We start from the raw sequence: 19,076 nt of genomic DNA, 5'->3' as shown, positions 1-19,076 counted from the left end.
AGCTTTTCACTGTAATTGTGCCAATAATAGGCAGAGGCGGCGGCATTTGCTGCATGATTAACTCGTCCCGGTGCACAGATTTTGTGGCCGTGTCTCAGTCCTGCTTCAGTACACATCTAACAGTTAAGTGTTCTCTATTCTATCCGCTGAGCGAGATTTCCCCTCATCCTGTTTGAAGTGTACATTCCGTCCCTGAACACTTCAGGTTGGCACTGGAGGAGGTATGCACTTTGATCAGTAGTCACAAGGCAGCACACCCTAATGCCTTCCCAGCCACTGTGAGAGCTTCAACCAAGCCAGCCTGGAGAAGTCTCTGACAAACTACCACTGAAATGTAACCTGTGGTACCAGAAGGCGACATCCATCGTAAAGGACCCTCACTACCTGGGACACACCCACTCCTCATTACTACCATCAAGCAGGAGATACAGAAACCTGAAGACCCACACTCAATATCTTAGGAGCAGCTCCTTCCCCTCGACCACCAGATTTCTGTAAAGTCCACGAGCCCACAAACACCATCTCACTATTCCTCTTTCGCACTGTTGGTTTATTTTTTATTTATTGAGATGGTGCGCAAAATAGGCCCTCACGACACCCAGCAATCCCCAAATTTAATCCCCGCCTAATCACAGGACAATTTACGATGACCAATTCACCTACCAGCCAGTACCTCTTAGAACTGTGGGAGGAAATCTGAAGAACCCATGCAGTCACGGGGAGAACATACAAACTCCTTACAGGCAGCAGTGGGAATTGAACCTGGGTCGCTGGTAATATAAATCATTGTGCTAACCACTCCACTACCGTGCCACCCTGTAACTTATCGTAATCTTTTTGTGACTTGCAATACTATCAGGCAGGAGGTACTGTAACATTAGGACAAGGACCGTTAGGATGGGAAGCAGCTTCTTCCCCCAGGCTGAGAGACGACTGAACTCTCTGCCACCACCCAGGTCCCATCGCGTATGAAGCGCCATTAGTGTCCTACTGTTTGCTTTTTAAGCTTGTGTTGTAAATGCACCTTCTGCTAAATGTCAGTCTTCAGGGATATATTTTATCACCTATAATTTATCTGTAGTAATTTACTTAATGTGTTGTGTGTGAGTTAAGTGTGCTGTGTTGAGCGCCTTGGTCCGGAAGAACATCGTTTTGCTTAGCAATATGCATGTGTACTGTTGAATGACAGTAAATTTGAACAAAACAACTTTCATCATTTCTGTCAGTGACAATAAACCTGATTCTGCGTAAATCAATGCCAATACTTAGCGAATAACATGGGAAAAGTATTCTCCTCACATCGTAATTATGAATACATGTTCCGATACACAGGCGCCTTCGGGGCCGCAGACTGGTGCTGCAGACACAGGAAAGGTCAGGCTGACCTTTAGCGAAGAGTCAGGCAGGTGCTGCTAATCCCTTTCAGAAGAGGCTGGATGGTGTTGACAGGGAATAAACAACAGATGTCCGAGAGAGCAGGCCGGGGAGGTGGTGTCCCGGGGAATGTCTGCTGCCTGGGGAGAGGGAATGCTGAAGCCGGGTGTGTTGTTGAGTGTGGCAGGGAAGGCGGTAGTACAAGGAAAGAGGGGCGCCAGATTGGGGTAGAAGAGAGAGGTAGAAATGGAGGAAGGAAGGAAGGGTGAGGAAGAGTGAAGGAGACTGGGGGAGGGGAGGGTGATGGAGAGGGAGAATGGGGAAGGGGAGGGGAGGGTGTTGGAGAGGGAGAATGGGGAAGGGGAGGGGAGGGAGAATGGGGAAGGGGAGGGGAGGGTGATGGAGAGGGAGAATGGGGGAGGGGAGAGTGAGGGAGACCGGGGAAGGGGAGGGGAGGGTGAGGGAGACTGGGGAAAAGGAGGGGAGGGGAAGGGTGAGGGAGACTGAGAAAAAGGAGGGAAGGGAAGGGTGAGGGAGACTGGGAAAAGGGAGGGAAGGGAAGGGTGAGGGAGACTGAGAAAGAGGGAAGGGAAGGGTGAGGGAGACTGGGGAAAGGGAGGGAAGGGAAGGGCGAGGGAGACTGGGGAAGGGAAGGGAAGGGCGAGGGAGACTGGGGGAAGGGAAAGGAAGGGCAAGGGAGACTGGGGAAAAGGAGGGAAGGGCGAGGGAGACTGGGGAAAAGGAGGGAAGGGCGAGGGAGACTGGGGAAAAGGAGGGAAGGGCAAGGGAGACTGGGGAAAAGGAGGGAAGGGCGAGGGAGACTGGGGAAAAGGAGGGAAGGGCGAGGGAGACTGGGGAAAGGAGGGAAGGGCGAGGGAGACTGGGGAAAGGAGGGAAGGGCGAGGGAGACTGGGGAAAAGGAGGGAAGGGCGAGGGAGACTGGGGAAAAGGAGGGAAGGGCGAGGGAGACTGGGGAAAAGGAGGGAAGGGCGAGGGAGACTGGGGAAAAGGAGGGAAGGGCGAGGGAGACTGGGGAAAAGGAGGGAAGGGCGAGGGAGACTGGGGAAAAGGAGGGAAGGGCGAGGGAGACTGGGGAAAAGGAGGGAAGGGCGAGGGAGACTGGGGAAAAGGAGGGAAGGGCGAGAGAGACTGGGGAAAAGGAGGGAAGGGCGAGGGAGACTGGGGAAAAGGAGGGAAGGGTGAGGGAGACTGGGGAAAGGGGAGAGCAGAGGATGACGGACACTGGGGAAGGGGGGAGCGGAGGGTGACGGAGACTAGGGAAGGGGCACATTGAAAGTTGGGCAGTTCTGGATGGTAGAGGTGAGGGGAATTCTGGGCAACTTGAGTGAGGGGCAGGGGGGAAAAGAAGTTAGCCTGGGAGATTGAAGCACAGGAACCACTCCTCCACACCCTGCTTTTCTCGGAAGTAGTCACAGACAAATTTCCGTATATTTGACAGATCAGTTGGAACTGTGGATTGATGACTAGTTCACAGGTTTTGGATTCAGGTTCTAACATGGAGCTGGAAGCCTTCACTAACCTCACCAAACCAGGGCCAACATTTAACCAGCTCAGAGACGTAACCAGCAACCTGAGACACGGGAGGACACAACATGTGGTCTTATTGCCAAGTGAGGAGGAATGCTGCTGGACCTAACCCCAGAATGATCAATGTGGCACTTGCAAGCAAATGATCCCATATCAGTCAGGCCTTAGCAGGTCATGCCCTGGCTACTGAATTGAAAACCATCCTTCCTCGAGAAACAGTATAGATAACAGTCAGACACAGCAACCAGAACATAATAAATCACAAAGATCAAGTTCAGATAACCAGCCTTTCCAGTTTGTGATGGAAGGTCAGTCACCTGTAAACATTACCTCTGCTTTTCTCTCTCCACAGATGCTGCCTGGTCTGTGCATTTCCAGCAACCGTTCCCTGCTCTTTATTTGACTACCTGCTAGACGAAAACCAGCCTCCCCTCCATGAACTCTAACAATACCTCTTGCTGCCTTGGTAGAGATTCTCTCTTTTTCCTCCTCCCATCAGGCAGAAGATACAAAATCCTGAAAGCAAGTACCACCAGGCTGAAGGGCAGCTTCTCTCCACAGTTACACAAATATTGAACAGACCTCCCGCATGTTAGGATGAACGCTTGACCTCGCAATCTACCTCAACATGGCCTTGCATTTATTCTCTGTTTGCACTGCACTCTCTGTAACTGCAATACTCTTCTGCACTTTCTCACTGTTTTCCATTAAATTACCTCAGCTTACTGAAATGATAAAATAATCCTGCAGTCCACTGGCCCCTGTCAGTTTCCGCAGTGGGAACACTAAATACAATCAGAGACAACAGGAGTGGGACTGAGCCAGACAATGGAATCACAGTCAGGCTCTCCCTGGCACCTCCCAGTGCTTGTGAGATGAACCTCTCCTTCCTAGCTGCACATCTAACTCTCGCTCAGATTTTGGGGAGCATCTTGTTTCCACGTCCTTCTGCTAATATCCAGGGAGATGAGGATACTGAAGGCACGCTGACTGCGCAGACCAGATAAGGGCCACCGAACCCTTCCAAAGCAGGAGCCAGTAGTGAATGGTGGCAGCCAGAGCAACTGGGCAGTAGGGATCCCACTCAAAACCTCCCTCACCTCCTACTGGCTGGAAAGACAACCAGCAAGTTCAGCTAGAGTGTGGAGATGTGAACTGCTGGCCTGGTCTATAATCGGCTCGATCTCTTCTCAACAAGGTCCAGCAGTCACTCCGAGGAACCAGCTCCAGACAAGCACTGCATCAGTGAAGACACGAGACTGCAGATGCTGCACGCTGGAATCCGGAGTAACACCCGATCTGCTGGAGGAACTCAGCAGGTTGAGCACCATCTGCTGGAGTGGTGGTGGGGAGGAACATTCACTGTTTTGAGTCAAAACCCTACATCATGGGCAATTCCGTCCCTCCCACAGATGCTACTTGACTTGCTGGGTCCCTCCAGCAGCCTGTCTGTCTGTCACTCTGGATTAGGGTTTAAAGAATTCACACAGCTATGGGGAAAGGAGAGAGTGAGAGACACACAGAGATTCGATGGACTGAATGGCCTGCTTCCCTGGTGTATTAGAAATGGGCAATATAAACCGCCCTTGCCAGTGACACCTGTAATCTTCTAGAAAATTTATTATCATTTTTTTAAATGGGGCTGTTGTGTTCGAAAAACCTCCTCCAACCGAAACAAAGTCACCCACACCACACACAGCACCGGATAAATCCCTGGTTACGAAGCACCGCAGCTGTAAACAGCAAAGAAACCCACATCCCCACAGCAGTCCTGCCCTCGAGCTTCCCTCGTACTCAGTATGCACATCTCACACTTGTCTACATTAACTTCCACCTGTCCTGCACCACTTGGGAGGGAGACTAAAGTTGCAGAGCAACTTGTCCAATGTAATGAACAGTGTAAAAGTGCTGTCTGGAATTCAACCTTGCAAGGTAATGTCACGACTACAGCAGAGAGCTGAGGAGATTTAATTGGCGTTTCCTTCCTATGAATTACTCAACAGTGATATAGTGTGTACAGGAAGATTATTTTGACTGTGAGATACCAGGCAAATCATGTATATGAAGGATGTAAGTAATAAAATCAATTCAATGACAAAGAAACAACTTAGAAATATGGCATTATACATGACATGCTACAATTGCAGAGAGTGCATGAGTCACACACAGAAACAGACCCTTCAGTCCATCTGGTTCATGCTAACCTGATCTACCTATTCACCTACCTGCACCCCGACCATATCCCCTCGAACCCCTTCCATATACCCATCCAAGCTTTTCTTAAATTCAGCCCGCATCTACCACTTCCACACTCACACCACTCTCCGATTCTATGAATATTTCACACTGGCGCAAACCATTCGACTCCAGAGAGGATAAACACTTCAATGAAAAGGAAGATACGGTGATGTTAATAAAGAATGGGGTAGTGGGTGTGTCTATCGATTGTCAAACACAGACTTTGTCGGCTGAATGGCCTCTCACACGTAAAAATGTATGTTTCTTCTACGTAATCAGAAGAACCCCAGCATTTAGGAGCCAGCTAAAGCCATCTAGCATGGATCTGATTTTAAAAAGATGGACTCAAGCTTCGCAGCAACTCCCTGTTGCCATGGAAGCAGCAAACACAAGATGGAATCGGGCTGATTGAATGAAATCTTTGACTTGCGTTGAAGGGAATCCAGTCCACCAAAACATTTGTACAGGAATACTGCAGCGACATCTGCCTGATTTACTGATCCACAATGCACAAACCCATCACTTAAAATTAAAGCAGGAAATATTCAGCAGGTCAGGCAGCATCTGCTTGGCTGAGCGAAGTGAGGAAACTCCTCAAACGGGAAAGAAACACTTGCAATGTCACCACCTTAATGACTATAAAGCAAATGGATTTCAAAAGCAGAGAAAAACACTATTTGCTTAACACACAAGACAGAGGATTTATTTTCAATGATCACAACCAGGGCAAGTTGAGCGGGTGGAGGGTAACAAGCAGGAAGGAAGAACAAAAGGGAAGGCCTGTGTTACACATGATTAATTCAACTGACAGCAGCAGTGATGGTGCTGCTTAAAGTGTGGTGAAAACAGATCAAGGGTGCAGACGAAGGGCCTCAGCCTGAAACACTGACTGTTTATTTCTCTGAAGTGCTGAGTTCCTCCAGCATTGTTACCTTGTTTCACTTTGCCACTTAATGTCACCCATCTCCTCCCTGTAAAGCCTTGCTCTACCTCCCAGCACACTTCCCTACTTCCCTCTTACCCCAACTCCCTGCTCTTTCTGCTCCCCCCCACACCCACAGTTCTGTGGAGAGGCATCTGGGCCGGAACACCGTCTCAGTGTCTCTCTCCATAGCTGCAGCCTAACCTGCTGAGTATTCTCCCAGTGGTCCCAGCTTTAACCATCACAAGACTAACGCGCTCAAAGGGTAAACCAGACAAACTCAGACTTCAACCTGAGCCTCAGTGAAACTCAGCTCTCATCTCACTATATATAAAAAGCATTGCTGTGATCACAGGCTTGCCAGCTCATTTCCATGGCAACTGTGGCTTTGACTGCACTAGTGCAGAACAGACCTACTTCCTGTACGTTTAGGAGTATAACAGAATGCGAAGAACATTGAAACATTACAAGTACACATAAACACAATGTTGTTTTCAAATGGAGCAAATTCCTGAGCATGCATTACTTAACTCACACACACTCTCTCTGCAAAGTTCACTCCCATTTCAGTTTTAAGAAAGGCTTCCTACCAAAATTTACTACAAAGCATTGAACCATGTAGGTTCTTAACATGACATTTTTCCAATAAAAAAAACTCTTTCCCACTTTCCTGGTGATGTAACATCTTCCCATACCACAGAGCCTCACACATTTCCCACCTCAGCCACCCCACATCCACCACGCATTCTCCACCAGCTCTCAATAGCCAAATCTGCTCCGTCCCCTCGTCTTCACCCCTCTTGACTATGAACAAAAATCTCTGGGTCTTCATCTTCCATCTCACCAACCTCCCCTTCAGTAGATCCTCTGCTAAGTTCCAGTTACTTTAATGAGGTCACAGGGAGGAAGGCCCTAGAGTTTTTCAGCAACACAGTCCTGCCACCTAACATCTCCCCTTCTCTTTCAGGAAAGGTTCCACCTTTACTTCTTCAACAGCCTTTGACTCTTCCAAACACGCAAGGGAAAATTCACCCACTTAGTTTTCCTCAAACCAACATCATTTACACGAGAAAAAGGAGACTCAAAACATGGCCATTACACACTGGGGTTCTCCCCTGCTCTGAGAAAATGGATGCCAAGCATGTAATGCATGTCCACACTCCCACTACTGAAAAGACGATGCATGATGAATAGCATTATTATTTGAACGCATTAGGAAATGTTAAGCTAGTTTCCACTATTCAGGAAGTAGGAGCTGTGTGGCACTATCTATAGTCTGGAGATGCTGAGAAATAGGACTGTGTTGGCAAGCTCCCTGGAAAGGGCTCAGCCAATGGTGTCAGTCCACCCGGGTTGAAATAAAGAGCAGAAGCAGAAAGAGGCAGAGTTACCACTCTGTGGCCACTTTATTAGGTACACCTGCAATTATCTAATCAGTCAATCGTGTGGCAACAACTCAATCCATAAAAGCTTGCAGACGTGGTCAAGAGGTCCACTTGAGGAAAGTGATTTGATTTTGATGCTGCCCCCACAGGAGACGTGGCTAGGTTGGGAGTTGAAGACAGGAAGGGATGATGTCATGGTGATGGAGGTAGCGAGCAGGAGATGTTATTGGGTGATGTTGTATGGAGGAAGGCAAATGGCAGCTTTCTGGGAAATGGAAAAGTAAGCGGTAATTGAGGATTGCAGTGGCTTATCATCCAGTGATGAAAGCAGTAGACAGGATTTAAATAAAGAGTTTAAGGTATTGCTGAGTTTTGGATGTAGATCTGTTTCTGATATCAATCTGATCAAATTAACTAGAAGGATTTGAAAAAAAAGTGTTAGAAGATATTGTGGGTGCAAGACCTTTAACAGAAGGGGCACTCGTAGTGTTTTGTAAAGATAGTAAGCAACATGAGAAAGCCTTATGGTTAAAAGCTGTGGGAGGAAGGAATTATATTGAATGACAGTGGCTTTGAGGAGTAATCACAGGAGTGCCTCTACACTTATCCATGGACCTAATTTAGTCAGGGAAAAGTTATAGACAACAAATGTTTAAAACAGTTTCATGGTGAAGTAAGAACATATTGCTCATCAGAGTTGATTAAATTAGATGGTAAAAAGGCTGCTAGATAGGGTTACTTTAGGTTCTAAGTTAGATAGTTTGAGTTGGTATGCTGCACCATCTGAGTAGATTTCAGTGTCAGAGGTTTGGGCATGTAGCAGTTGTGTGTAGGGGCAAAAAGCGATGTGGTAGATGTGGTGGAGAACATGTTAATGTTAATTGTGAAGAAGGCATTAGCACTTGTGAAGGGGAACATAGCTCTGCTTATGCAGGATGTCCTGTATATAAGAAAGCTGTGGAAGTGCAGATTTTCGGGTAGAAATTGTCATATCATGTGCAGAGGCCCTTCAGAAAATACAAAAGACAGTGTCAATGGGACTGATTAACATCCAGAATATGGATAATTGTGTAAAGTACATGATTTTATAACAAAGGATTGTTGACAAACTGAAGTTTATTACTTTTGTGGCAGATATGGTGAATTGTACAGCACAAACTAAAAGCAGGACAGAAAAAAATTTAAAGTTATATTTAAAGCTGCAAGAACCATCCAGAGATGAACGACTTTACTTTAGAACAAGGGTTCCTAATCTTTCTTATGCGATGGATCCCTACCATTAATCAAGGGGTCCATAAACCCAGGTTGGGAACCCCTGCTCTAGAAGTTATTAATGGTGCTTTACAACAAGTAAATCATGTTCAGAATTCTAAGGTTTTAATGGTTTTTTTTCCCTTTTTACATTTTTTCTTGTCTTTGTTGTTATTCAGACAAATCATCAGAATCGGGAAGAAATGTCAAAGTGATTTTTGGTGCCAGACAGGGTGATTTGAATATCTCAGAAATTGCTAATCTCCTTGGATTTTCACACACACAACAATTTCTAGAGTTTACATATAATGAAGCAAAAAACAAAAAACGAAAAATCCAGTGAGTAGCAGTTCTGCGAGCGAAAATGTCTTGTAATGAGAGAGGTCAGAGGAGAATGGCCAGATTGGTTCAAGCTCACAGGAAGGCGACAGTAATTCAAGTAACTACACATTACAGAAGAAGAGCATCTCTGAATGCACATGACAAATCTTGAAGTGATGGGCTACAGCAGCAGAAGACCACGAACATACTCAGTGGCCACTGAGTGTATATGCCTATTGCACATTTTCAGGAAGTTACAATGATCAAAGTATTCTTGAAGCAATGACATGCTTCAACTGAAGATACTACTACATGATAGCGTAATGCTATTACAGCGCAAGTTGTAAGATCAAGGTTGGATTCCGCCATTGTCTGTATAAAGCTTGTACATTGTCCCTGTAACCTCATGGGTTTCCTTCTGGTCGTCTGGTTTCATCCCACATTCCAAACACTTTTGATTAGGGTTATTGACTTGTTGGCATGCTAAGTTGCTGCCAGAAGCGTGGCAACATTTGTGGGCTGCTCAGCGCAATCCTCACCAATTTGACTTGACGCACATTGTGGTACGCTTTCATGTACGCGAGACAAATGAAGTTAATCCCTTTCAATGTAAGAGACACACCAACCAGTCATTGGCAAATGTAAAATGCACAGAAAGAAATATCCTAAATTCCCGATGTTTTCTGATACGCAAATGCTGTCCTTGTCACTGGGCAGAAAGGCCAGAAGTTCTTCAAAGTGGCGCTGGACAGATGTTCCGAAACTGCTCACCCAAACAGTAGTAGCTCACTCGTGCAGCACTCCCACAGTAAGGTGGATGGTCACAATCTTTTTCCCCCAGAGCATCAACAACAACTAGAGGGCATAGATTAAAGATTAGAGGAGAAAAGACTTAAAGGAAGCCAACACAGGGGGAGGTGGGTATGTAGAAAAAGCTGTTGAAAAATGTTAGAGGCAGGTGCAATAATAAACCCCCCACCCAAAAGACACTTGGACAAGTAACTGAATAGGAAAGGTTTACAGGGATATAGGCAAAATGGGACTAGCTCAGACAGGCATTTTGTTTAGTATGGTCAAGGTATGGATAATCTCCATGCTGCATGACTCTACAACTCTCTAATGCACTGGAGGGCCATTCGCTAATGTTGAACTGACCCAGAAGTCAGGATGATTTCATAGCTACAGTCAGCAGGGGAGATGTGGGAGGGAACTGGAACCCATGCAGTCACGGGGAGGACACACAGACCTCTGACAGACAGAGGTGGGAATCGAACCGCAATCAGTGATCACTTGTGATGTGAAGCGACTGTGCTAACCACTACATTTCCATGTCGCCCCTCCCCTTATGTGAAGGGGGGGGGGAGTTGCAACATTGAAGAAAAGTAGGTAATACATGCCCAAATCAAAACGGTTTGTGAATTGGGAGGGTACTGGAGTTGGTGATGTTCCCAAGTACTTGCTGCTCTTGTTCTAGGCGGCAGAATGCACAGGTCGGCGTCGGGGAAGTGCGGTCAGAACCGGTGTGAGTGAGTCATGCAGACGGCACTGTGCACCAGTGCTGGGGAACCAACGTGCAGTGTGCTGGATGAGTCCCAGTAAAGAAGGGCATCAGTGAGCAGACTGTTGGACCTTCCATCACTTCACCGGAGACTGAGGGCAATCATACTGGGCAGAGATTAGCTGAATTCAAATGTGGGCAGTAAATCTATCACATCCAGACCCAGAGTCCAGATGAAGGGTCTCTACCGAAACATCAGCTGAGTTCCTCCTGCATCTTGTTTGTTGCTCCAAATTCCATCATCTGTGTCCCTGAATTCAACGTTATCTGATCTTTACTACTTGGGCATACCAGGGCAATTTTCCACAGCCAAGTACTTGTGAAGCCCTAGATGTGGAGAGAAAGCTTTCAGACCACCATGTCAGCGAACTTGTATATTGCCGAAAGGACTGCAAACTTCCAACACTACCCAACTTGATGGGGAATCATTTCCACCCACCCCTTCCATCAGTCAGAAGATGCAAAAATCTGAAAGCACGTGCCACCAGGCTCAAGGTCAGCTTGTATCCCACTCATAACACTATTGCAGACTTCCCTAGTACACAGAGATGGACTCCTGACCTCAACCTACTTTATGACCTTGAACTTATTGTCTACTTGCACATCACTTTCTCTGTAACCGTAACACTTTATTCTGCACTCCCTTATTGTTTTACCTTGTACTACCTCAATGCACTGTAATAATGAATTTATCTGTATGGACAGTTTGCAAGGCAAGTTTTTCCACTGTACCTAGGTACATATGACAATAATAAACAATTTACCAGTTTAAAACATTAGCAAACCAACATGCACACCCATTCTCCGTGAAGTCTATCTTCAATTTCTTCCTTCTCTTGAGGGTGTGACCTAACTGGCTATGATTAATCATATCTCCAGGACATCTACATGCAACTTACCAGCGCTAGAAGCTACCTTTCAAACCCTCAAGCCCTCGAGTTTATTGGTTTGGTCATCTTCAGCTGTCAGTAAGGTTATATTATAGCAGAACATCAGAAACAGGAGCAGGAGTCAGCCAGCTGGCCTCATAAGCCTGCACTACCACTCAACAAGATCATACTGATCTTCCATCCCAACATTTTCACATCCTAACATCCTGATTCTGAAGAAATTTTGTCTCATTTAACTACCCCCATTCTGAAACGGTTCTTGGCTCCACAATCAGGAGATACTTCTGCCCTGTTGAGCTCTCACATTTTTCTCGTTGCTACATTCGAACTCAAGCGTGCTTAGCTGGCTAGGTTTGTGTAGGCAACACGTTTCTGACCGCCAGACAATCTACCCTTTATCTCATTCAGAGATACAACACAGTAACAGATCCTTCCGGCCCAACAAGCCTGCACCACCTAATTACACCCATGTGTCCCGTTCACCTACTAATCCATATGTCTTTGGAGACCAGAGCACCCCATGGAAACCCACATGGTCACGGGGAAGATGCACAAACTCCTTACATGCAGCAGCAGGAAATGTGGCCGCATTAGAATTTAGAATTGTTAATTTGGATTAACAGTTCTGGAGCCACAATCCAAAATCCTAGCCAGCAGATCACAACATATTCCAAACATACCACACTGGATCTTTATTCTTTGGAGCACAGGAGAACGAGAGGTGATTTCATACAAGTACATAAAATCATGAGGGGTATGGATCAGTGGACGGTCATAGTCATTTGCCCCCCCAAGGATGGGTCTCCAAATTTACAGGGCGCAGACACAAGCCAAGGGAGAGAGACCCGAGAGGTAACTTCTGTACACAGAGGACAGTGAGTACCTGGAATGAGCTGCCAGTGGAAGTGGTCAAGGCAGGGTCAGTTGCAACATTTAGGAGGCATTTGGGTCAGTACATAGAGGGGAATGGCTTAGAGGCCTATGGTCTAAATGCAGGAGAATGGAACCAGCAGGGAGGGTACAGTTGTCAGCATGGGCCATTTGAACCAAAGGGCCTGTCTCCATGCTGTATCACTCCAAGACTTTACATCTGATTCACCACGTTCCCTGGGGCAATGGAATTAAATGCCCCTTCTCAGCCTGCCCCCTGTGCACACCAACTCCAGGGAAAGTGACTATGCTCATCTAGGGACTCCTCAAGATCATATTAAACAAAAATAGTTAAATTATCAGTGCATCCTCATGTAGGAAAAATATACCCACACAAGGAGGAGTCAGAGGTATCAAAACATTAAGAGAACTTGCAAATCTCAGGTAGAGCAGTTGGCCGAAAGGTGAAGGAAGCTTCTGCCCCTCACTCTGGCTCAATCGCTGTCCCAGACGGGTAAGAACAGTCCAAAGGTTCAGACTCTTTCTGTATTTACAGCAGCCAACCTTCACCTCCAGGCAACAGCAAGAACCCGGAAATAAAACCTGGATGTGCTTGGCACAGTACAACCCGGCTTAGAAAATAACGGCACTATGAAGGGAAGGCAAGTTACAGAAACCTCAAGCTGGCACACAGAGGAACAATGTGTATCTGAAGGTGGGGGGTTTAAGAAACTAGACTGGCTACAGAGGTGGATAGGACGGTAAAGGTGTGTGGCATGCTCGCCTTTACAAGTTGAAGCACTGGGATTCAGAGCCAAGAGTTAAGTGCCACATTCAAGTTTAAGTTTGCTAAGGTGGCCGAGTCAAAGGTGGTGATGAATCAGCACATAGGAGGGAGATTGAAAATCTGATTGACTGGTGTCACTCAACAACCTCTCACTCAAAGTCAGCAAAGCCAAAGAGCTGATTGTTGACAACAAGAGGAAGTAATTGGAGGTCCACGGGCCAGTCGTCATTTGGAGATCTGAGGCAGAGAGGGTCAGTAATTTTAAATTCCTTAGCTTTATAATATCAGAGGATCTGTCCTGGGATCAGTATGCAACTGCCATTACAAAGAAGGCATGACAGCGACTCTACTTCCTTAAAGTTTGCAAAGATTCAGCATGTCATCTAAAGCTTTGACAAACTTCTATAGACGCACAGTGGAGAATATATTGCATCACGGCCTGGTGTGGAAACACCAATGTCCAAGAACAGAAGAGTCTACAAAAAGTAGTAGATACAGCACAGTCCATCATAAACAAGCTCTCCCCACCACTGAGCGCATTTACAAGGAGCACTGCCACATCCATCATCAAAGACCCCCACCATCCAGGCCATCCTCTCTCCTCACTGGTGCCATCAGGAAGGAGGTACATGAGCCTTAGGTCCCACACCACCAGGTTCAGGAACAGTTATTACTCCTGAACCAGTGTAGAAAACTTCACTCACCTCAACTCTGCATTGACCCCACAACCTATGACCTCACTTTTAAGACTCTACAATTCATGTTCTCAGTATTATCTATTATTATTGTATTGACACATCTGTTGTCAATCTATGTGTGTGCAGTTTTTCATTGAGTCTATTGAATTTCTTTATGCTACTGTTAATGCCTGCAAGAAAATGTAGCATGGTAGCGTAGTGGGTTCAATGCCTGCTGCTGCCTGCAAGGAGTTTGTGTGTTCTCCTTGTGACCACATGGGTTTCCTCCCTCAGTCTAAAGACATACCACTTGGTAGGTTAATTGGTCATTGTAAATTGTTCCGTTATTAGGTTCGGATTAAATTGGGGGGACTGCTGGGCACTGTGACTTGAAGGGCCTGAAATTTACTTTGAACTTTGTATATTGCAGCCTTATAAGCTTTGATAAGGTCACATCTGGAGTATTGCATTCAATTTTGGTCACCCCATTATAGGAAGGATGTGGAATCTTTGGACTGGGTACAGAAGAGGTTTACCAGGATGCTGTCTGAATTAGAGAGTATGTGCTACAAGGAAATGTTAGACAAACTTGGATTGATTTCTCTGGAGCGCTAGAGGCCAAGAGGAGACCTGACAGAAGTATATACGATTTTGAAAGGAGTTAACAGGCAGGATCCTTTTCCCAGGGTCAAATATCTAATTACAGAGAGCATACGAGCTAGCAAGGAAGTTTAAAAGAGATGTGCGTGGCAAGTTATATCTTCTGTGCTGTAGTTGACAAACTAAGTATGAAGGAGGAAAGAATCAAAGTGTCAGAATTTTGCTGTTATTTGAAAGCCTGTGGATGGAAGGAAAAGGGAAAGATGACCTATTCAATTAATGTAATGCCTAGCAAATTCACCTTCGATCAGTGACACCACTCCCTTGTCTGAGGGACAACTCTGAATCAGAACAGGCAGCAGCTTTGGGTTTTCCTGACCAGAACAGCTCAGAACCCCAGTCTGCAGCAGCAAGACTGATAGAGAGCAACGGTCTCAAAAGCCTTTTCTCCCCCAGAAAGAGCAAAATATAAAAGGAAGGGAGGATCAATCAGACAAGGACACAAGAACCTCTGTCAGAGCAACACAGAATTCTATCATAAACACAAGAGATTCTGCAGATGCTGAAAATCCAGAATAGCCCACACACAAAAAGAGAAAATCTGCAGATGCTGGAAATCTCGAGCAACACACACAAAATGCTGGTGGAACTCAGCAGGCCAGGCAGTGTCTATGGAAAGGAAGCCAGAATAAAAAGATGAAGGGAGTGGGGAGTGGGGAGGAAGAGGAAGGAGTACAAGATGAAAGGTGATTGGTGACATTCCTCTGGCCAGGGATCTAACATGATGTGAAAGATTCAGTTCAGTATGAGCACTCAAAAACACTGCTTATCCAGGGAATGGGAATTCAGCACACTGTACTCAGGGCTGGAAGTTCTTCAGCAGGGGGTCTGCGACTCTGTGTGTGTGTGTGTGTGTGTGTGGTCATGCACAAGAGCAAGTATGTGCAAGTGAGGGTGGCTGACATGTGTAAGTGGGTGTGGGTGTGAATGTGTGTGTGTGAGGCAAAATGTGAGCACAAGCCTACGAGGGGGTGTGTGTATATGTGCGTCTGTCTGTCCGTCTCCGTAACACCAGAGAATCCGCAGATGCTGGAAACCCAGATCTTCCTCCTTCATTTCCAGTCCCGACGAAGGGTCTCAGTCCAAAACGTCAGCTGTTTATTCATTGCCGTAGATGCTGCCTGGCCTGCTGAGTTCCTCCAGCATGTTGTGTGTCTATTTGAGCACGTTTGGTGCCCTTGTTCACAAAGCCCAGACATAAAACGCACATCACCTGCAAGTCACTGGAGGTTCCAAACTCTACGATTGTACAAACCACAGCTGTACCCAGCACTAGGTCCCACACATGCACCATATACAAGGAGATAAACAGGAAGACCAATCAGTAGTTAGACAGGGAATGGGGCCGGAGGCAGCTGAACATTCCAACAGCAAGATGAAGGCAGCTTAGTCTTAAGTGCCATGGATATGGAGTTACCCACATCCTATCTGACTGGCAGCCTGCTCTTCCAGTGCTCCGGGGATGGAAGATTTCTGCTCCTCTCCCGATTCAGAGACCCCTGGCTCGACTCAGCATGAGTCACACCACTCTCACCAGCTGTCAGCAAAGGCTCAACCAGCAGCATACTCCTTTCCAAGTTCAAAGGTTGCACGATGGAAAGGCAGTGTACAAATTATTTATAAAATAAACACTCTTTGCTCTTACCCGAGGGGTCGCTGGATCAGAGCTGGGTGGATCTGTTGGACACCCAGAGCAAGCCCTGGAAGAAAAACAGATTGGAAAGATGATAAACGAAACATAATCAACACTGGCCACAAAAGGCAGAATCTTCTGGTGCCTATCCATTTTAATTCCAATCCCCATTCCCATTTTGACGTGGGAGTCCACTACCTCCTCTACTGCTATGATGAGGCCACGCCACGCTCAGTTTGCGGGAGCAACACCTTATATTCCATCTAATGGCATGATATTGATTTCTTGAACTTCTGTTCATTTCTGCTCCCCTGCCACTTCTCTCTTTTTCCATTTCCCATTCTGGTTCTCCTCCTCGTCACCTGCCTATCACCTTCCTCTGGTGTGCCTCCTCCACCCCTTTCCTCCACGGTCCACTGTCCTCTATCAGATCCCTTCTACTTCAGCCCTTTACCACTTCCTTCTATCACCTCCCAGCTTCTCAATTCATCCCCCCTCTCCCACTCACCCACCTTCCCCCTCACCTGCCAGTTGTACTCTCTTCCCTCCCTCCATCTTCATATTCTGGCTTCTTCTCCCTTCCTTTCCCATCCCAATGAAGGGTCACCAACAGAAATGTCCACTCTTTATTCTCCTCCACAGATGCCGCATCACCCAAATTCCTCCAGCATCGTGTGTGCATTGCTCTGGATCTCCAGCTTCTGCAGAATTACTTGTGTTTATGGTCGACGCCTGGGCTGAAGCTTGGCCTCCTCACTTTCTATCCCAGCCGGGCTTTCTTCCTCATCTGTCAGGCACGCAAAGCCAGATCATGGCCTCTGAGCACAGCTTGCCCCCAGTCAGTACTGACTCTGCTCAACATCTGCCTCCAGAGGACAGAGTGTTGTGCAAGCTGGAGTCATAGGCACAAGAGCTTCTGCAGATGCTGGAAATCTGGAGCAACACACACAAACAAACAAACAAAATGCTGGAGGAACTCAGCAGGTCAGGCAGCATCTATGGAGGGAAATGAACAGTCAATGTTTCAGGCAGAGACACTCCTCGGGTGACTATTTCCCTCAACAGATGCTGCCTGACCTGCTGAGTTCCTCTAGGATTTTGAGAGAGCCCAGGTCATTGTCCACATGACCCAAAGGGCCAGTTGCCTCAGCCAGTGTCCTGGGAACAAGAGTGACATTTCTGTCATGGTTTTGATGGTTTAGAGGTGGGAGATCCTTCTCGGACAGGACAGAGACGTAGCTTGGTGGTTAGGCAGTTTGGGAGGGACCGTGCTCTTCTGCTGCGCACAGAGAAGGAGGTAGTCTTCTGTGTGTGGCTTGTACACAGCCTCCTGATCCCCAAGTGATCCTCCCTTCACAGCTGGTCAAAGCCGTGTAACGTCACTCAGCCACCCCATCGTCACTCCAGCCTGGGGCGGGGGGACTAGGGAGTAGTGCCACATGCGAGGAACTGTCAGCTGTAGCTGATGGTCAAACCACTGCACCCTTCCCCCCACCCAATCATCAACAACAACGAATGACCTACTGAAGTAACTCAGCAGGTCAGGCAGCATCCGTGGTGGACAGAAAAAAATTGGGAGAACAGACAAATAAGTGGCAGATGGAATATAGTGTAAGGAAGAGTATGATCATGCACTCTGGCAGAAGGAATAAAGTGCAAACTAATTTCCAAACAGGAAGCAAATTCAGAAATCAAAGTTGCAAAGGGGCTTGGGAATCCTTGTACAGCATCCTCTAAAGGGTTAACTTGCAGGTTGAGTCGGTGGTAAGAAAGATGAATGCAATACTGGCATTCATTTTGAGAGGACTAGAATATAAAACTAGGATGCAATGATGAGGCTTTATAAGGCATTAGTCAGATCTGGAGCTGTTTTGGGCCCCTTATCTAAGAAAGGATGTGCTGGCATTGGAGAAAGTCCAGAGGAGGTTTACGAGAATGATTCCAGGAATGGAACGGTTAACATACAAGGGTCATTTGGTGGCTCTGGGCCTGCACTGTTTAGAAGATTGAGGTGATCTCAATATGCCTAGTGAATATTGAAAAGCCTAGACAGAGTGGACACAGAGAGGATTTTTCCTAGAATTGGGGAGTCTAGGACCAGAGGGCACAGCCTCAGAATAGAAGGACATCCTCTAGAACAGAACAGAGATGAGGAGAAATTTCTTTAGTCAGAGGTTGGTGAACCTGTGGAATTCACGGCCAGACGACTGTGGAGATCAAATCATTGGGTAAACCTTAAGTGGAATTTGATCGGTTCTTGATTAGTCAGGGTGTCAAAAGTTACAGGGAGAAGGCAGGAGAATGGGATTGAAAGGGATAATAAATCAGCCATGATAGAATGTCAGAGAAAACTTGATGTGCCAAATAGCCCAAGTCTGCTCCACCGTTCTATAGTCTTATGGTTTAATTGTCAACAAGACTAGGAGGGAAGTAGGAAGGGAGACAATTAAAAAGGGGAGGGGGAGTGGAGAGGTAAGGGCCAGAGGTAATGGGTGGACTGAGGGGAGAGGAACAGAGGTGATGGGTGGACTGAGGGGGGGGGAAGGACGGTGAGGTAAGGACCGGAGGTGATGAATGGATTGAGGGGAGGGGGACGGTGAGGTAAGTGGTGGAGGTGATGAGTGGATTGAGGGGAGGGGGACGGTGAGGTAAGTGGTGGACTGAGGGGAGGAGGACAGTGAGGTAAGGACCGGAGGTGATGAGTGGACTGAGGGGAGGGGGACAGTGAGGTAAGTGGTGGAGGTGATGAGTGGATTGAGGGGAGGGGAACAGTGAGGTAAGGACCGGAGGTGATGAGTGGATTGAGGAGAGGGGAACGGTGAGGTAAGGACTGGAGGTGAAGGGTGGATTGAAGAGAGGGGAATGGTGAGGTAAGGACTGGAGGTGAAGGGTGGACTGAGGGGAGGGGGATGGTGAGGTAAGGACCGGAGGTGATGGGTGGAGTGAGGGGAGGGGGAATGAT

General features: G+C 47.0%; 1 protein-coding gene across 2 annotated transcripts in view; it reads right to left on the bottom strand.

Moving 5' to 3' along the window:
- LOC134342889 (RNA-binding protein 38-like) overlaps nucleotides 1–19,076 on the bottom strand; it is a 52,620-nt gene that overhangs the window by 24,260 nt on the left and 9,284 nt on the right. The window contains exons 3-4 of one of the 2 annotated variants that reach the window (XM_063041559.1): nucleotides 16,127–16,181; nucleotides 7,465–9,894 (exon numbers count right to left, since the gene is read on the bottom strand). In XM_063041559.1, the coding sequence (XP_062897629.1) occupies nucleotides 9,885–9,894; nucleotides 16,127–16,181 (65 nt within the window). In that variant the 3' untranslated portion in view covers nucleotides 7,465–9,884. Of the gene's footprint in view, nucleotides 1–7,464; nucleotides 9,895–16,126; nucleotides 16,182–19,076 lie in introns of those variants that run through there. The other variant, XM_063041558.1, reaches the window with a different exon arrangement.

This window comes from Mobula hypostoma, chromosome 2, assembly GCF_963921235.1.
Source record: "Mobula hypostoma chromosome 2, sMobHyp1.1, whole genome shotgun sequence".
NCBI classification, from domain to species: domain Eukaryota; kingdom Metazoa; phylum Chordata; class Chondrichthyes; order Myliobatiformes; family Myliobatidae; genus Mobula; species Mobula hypostoma.
Note: the sequence above shows the minus strand (reverse complement) of the source record. Positions and strands in the feature narration are given on the sequence as shown.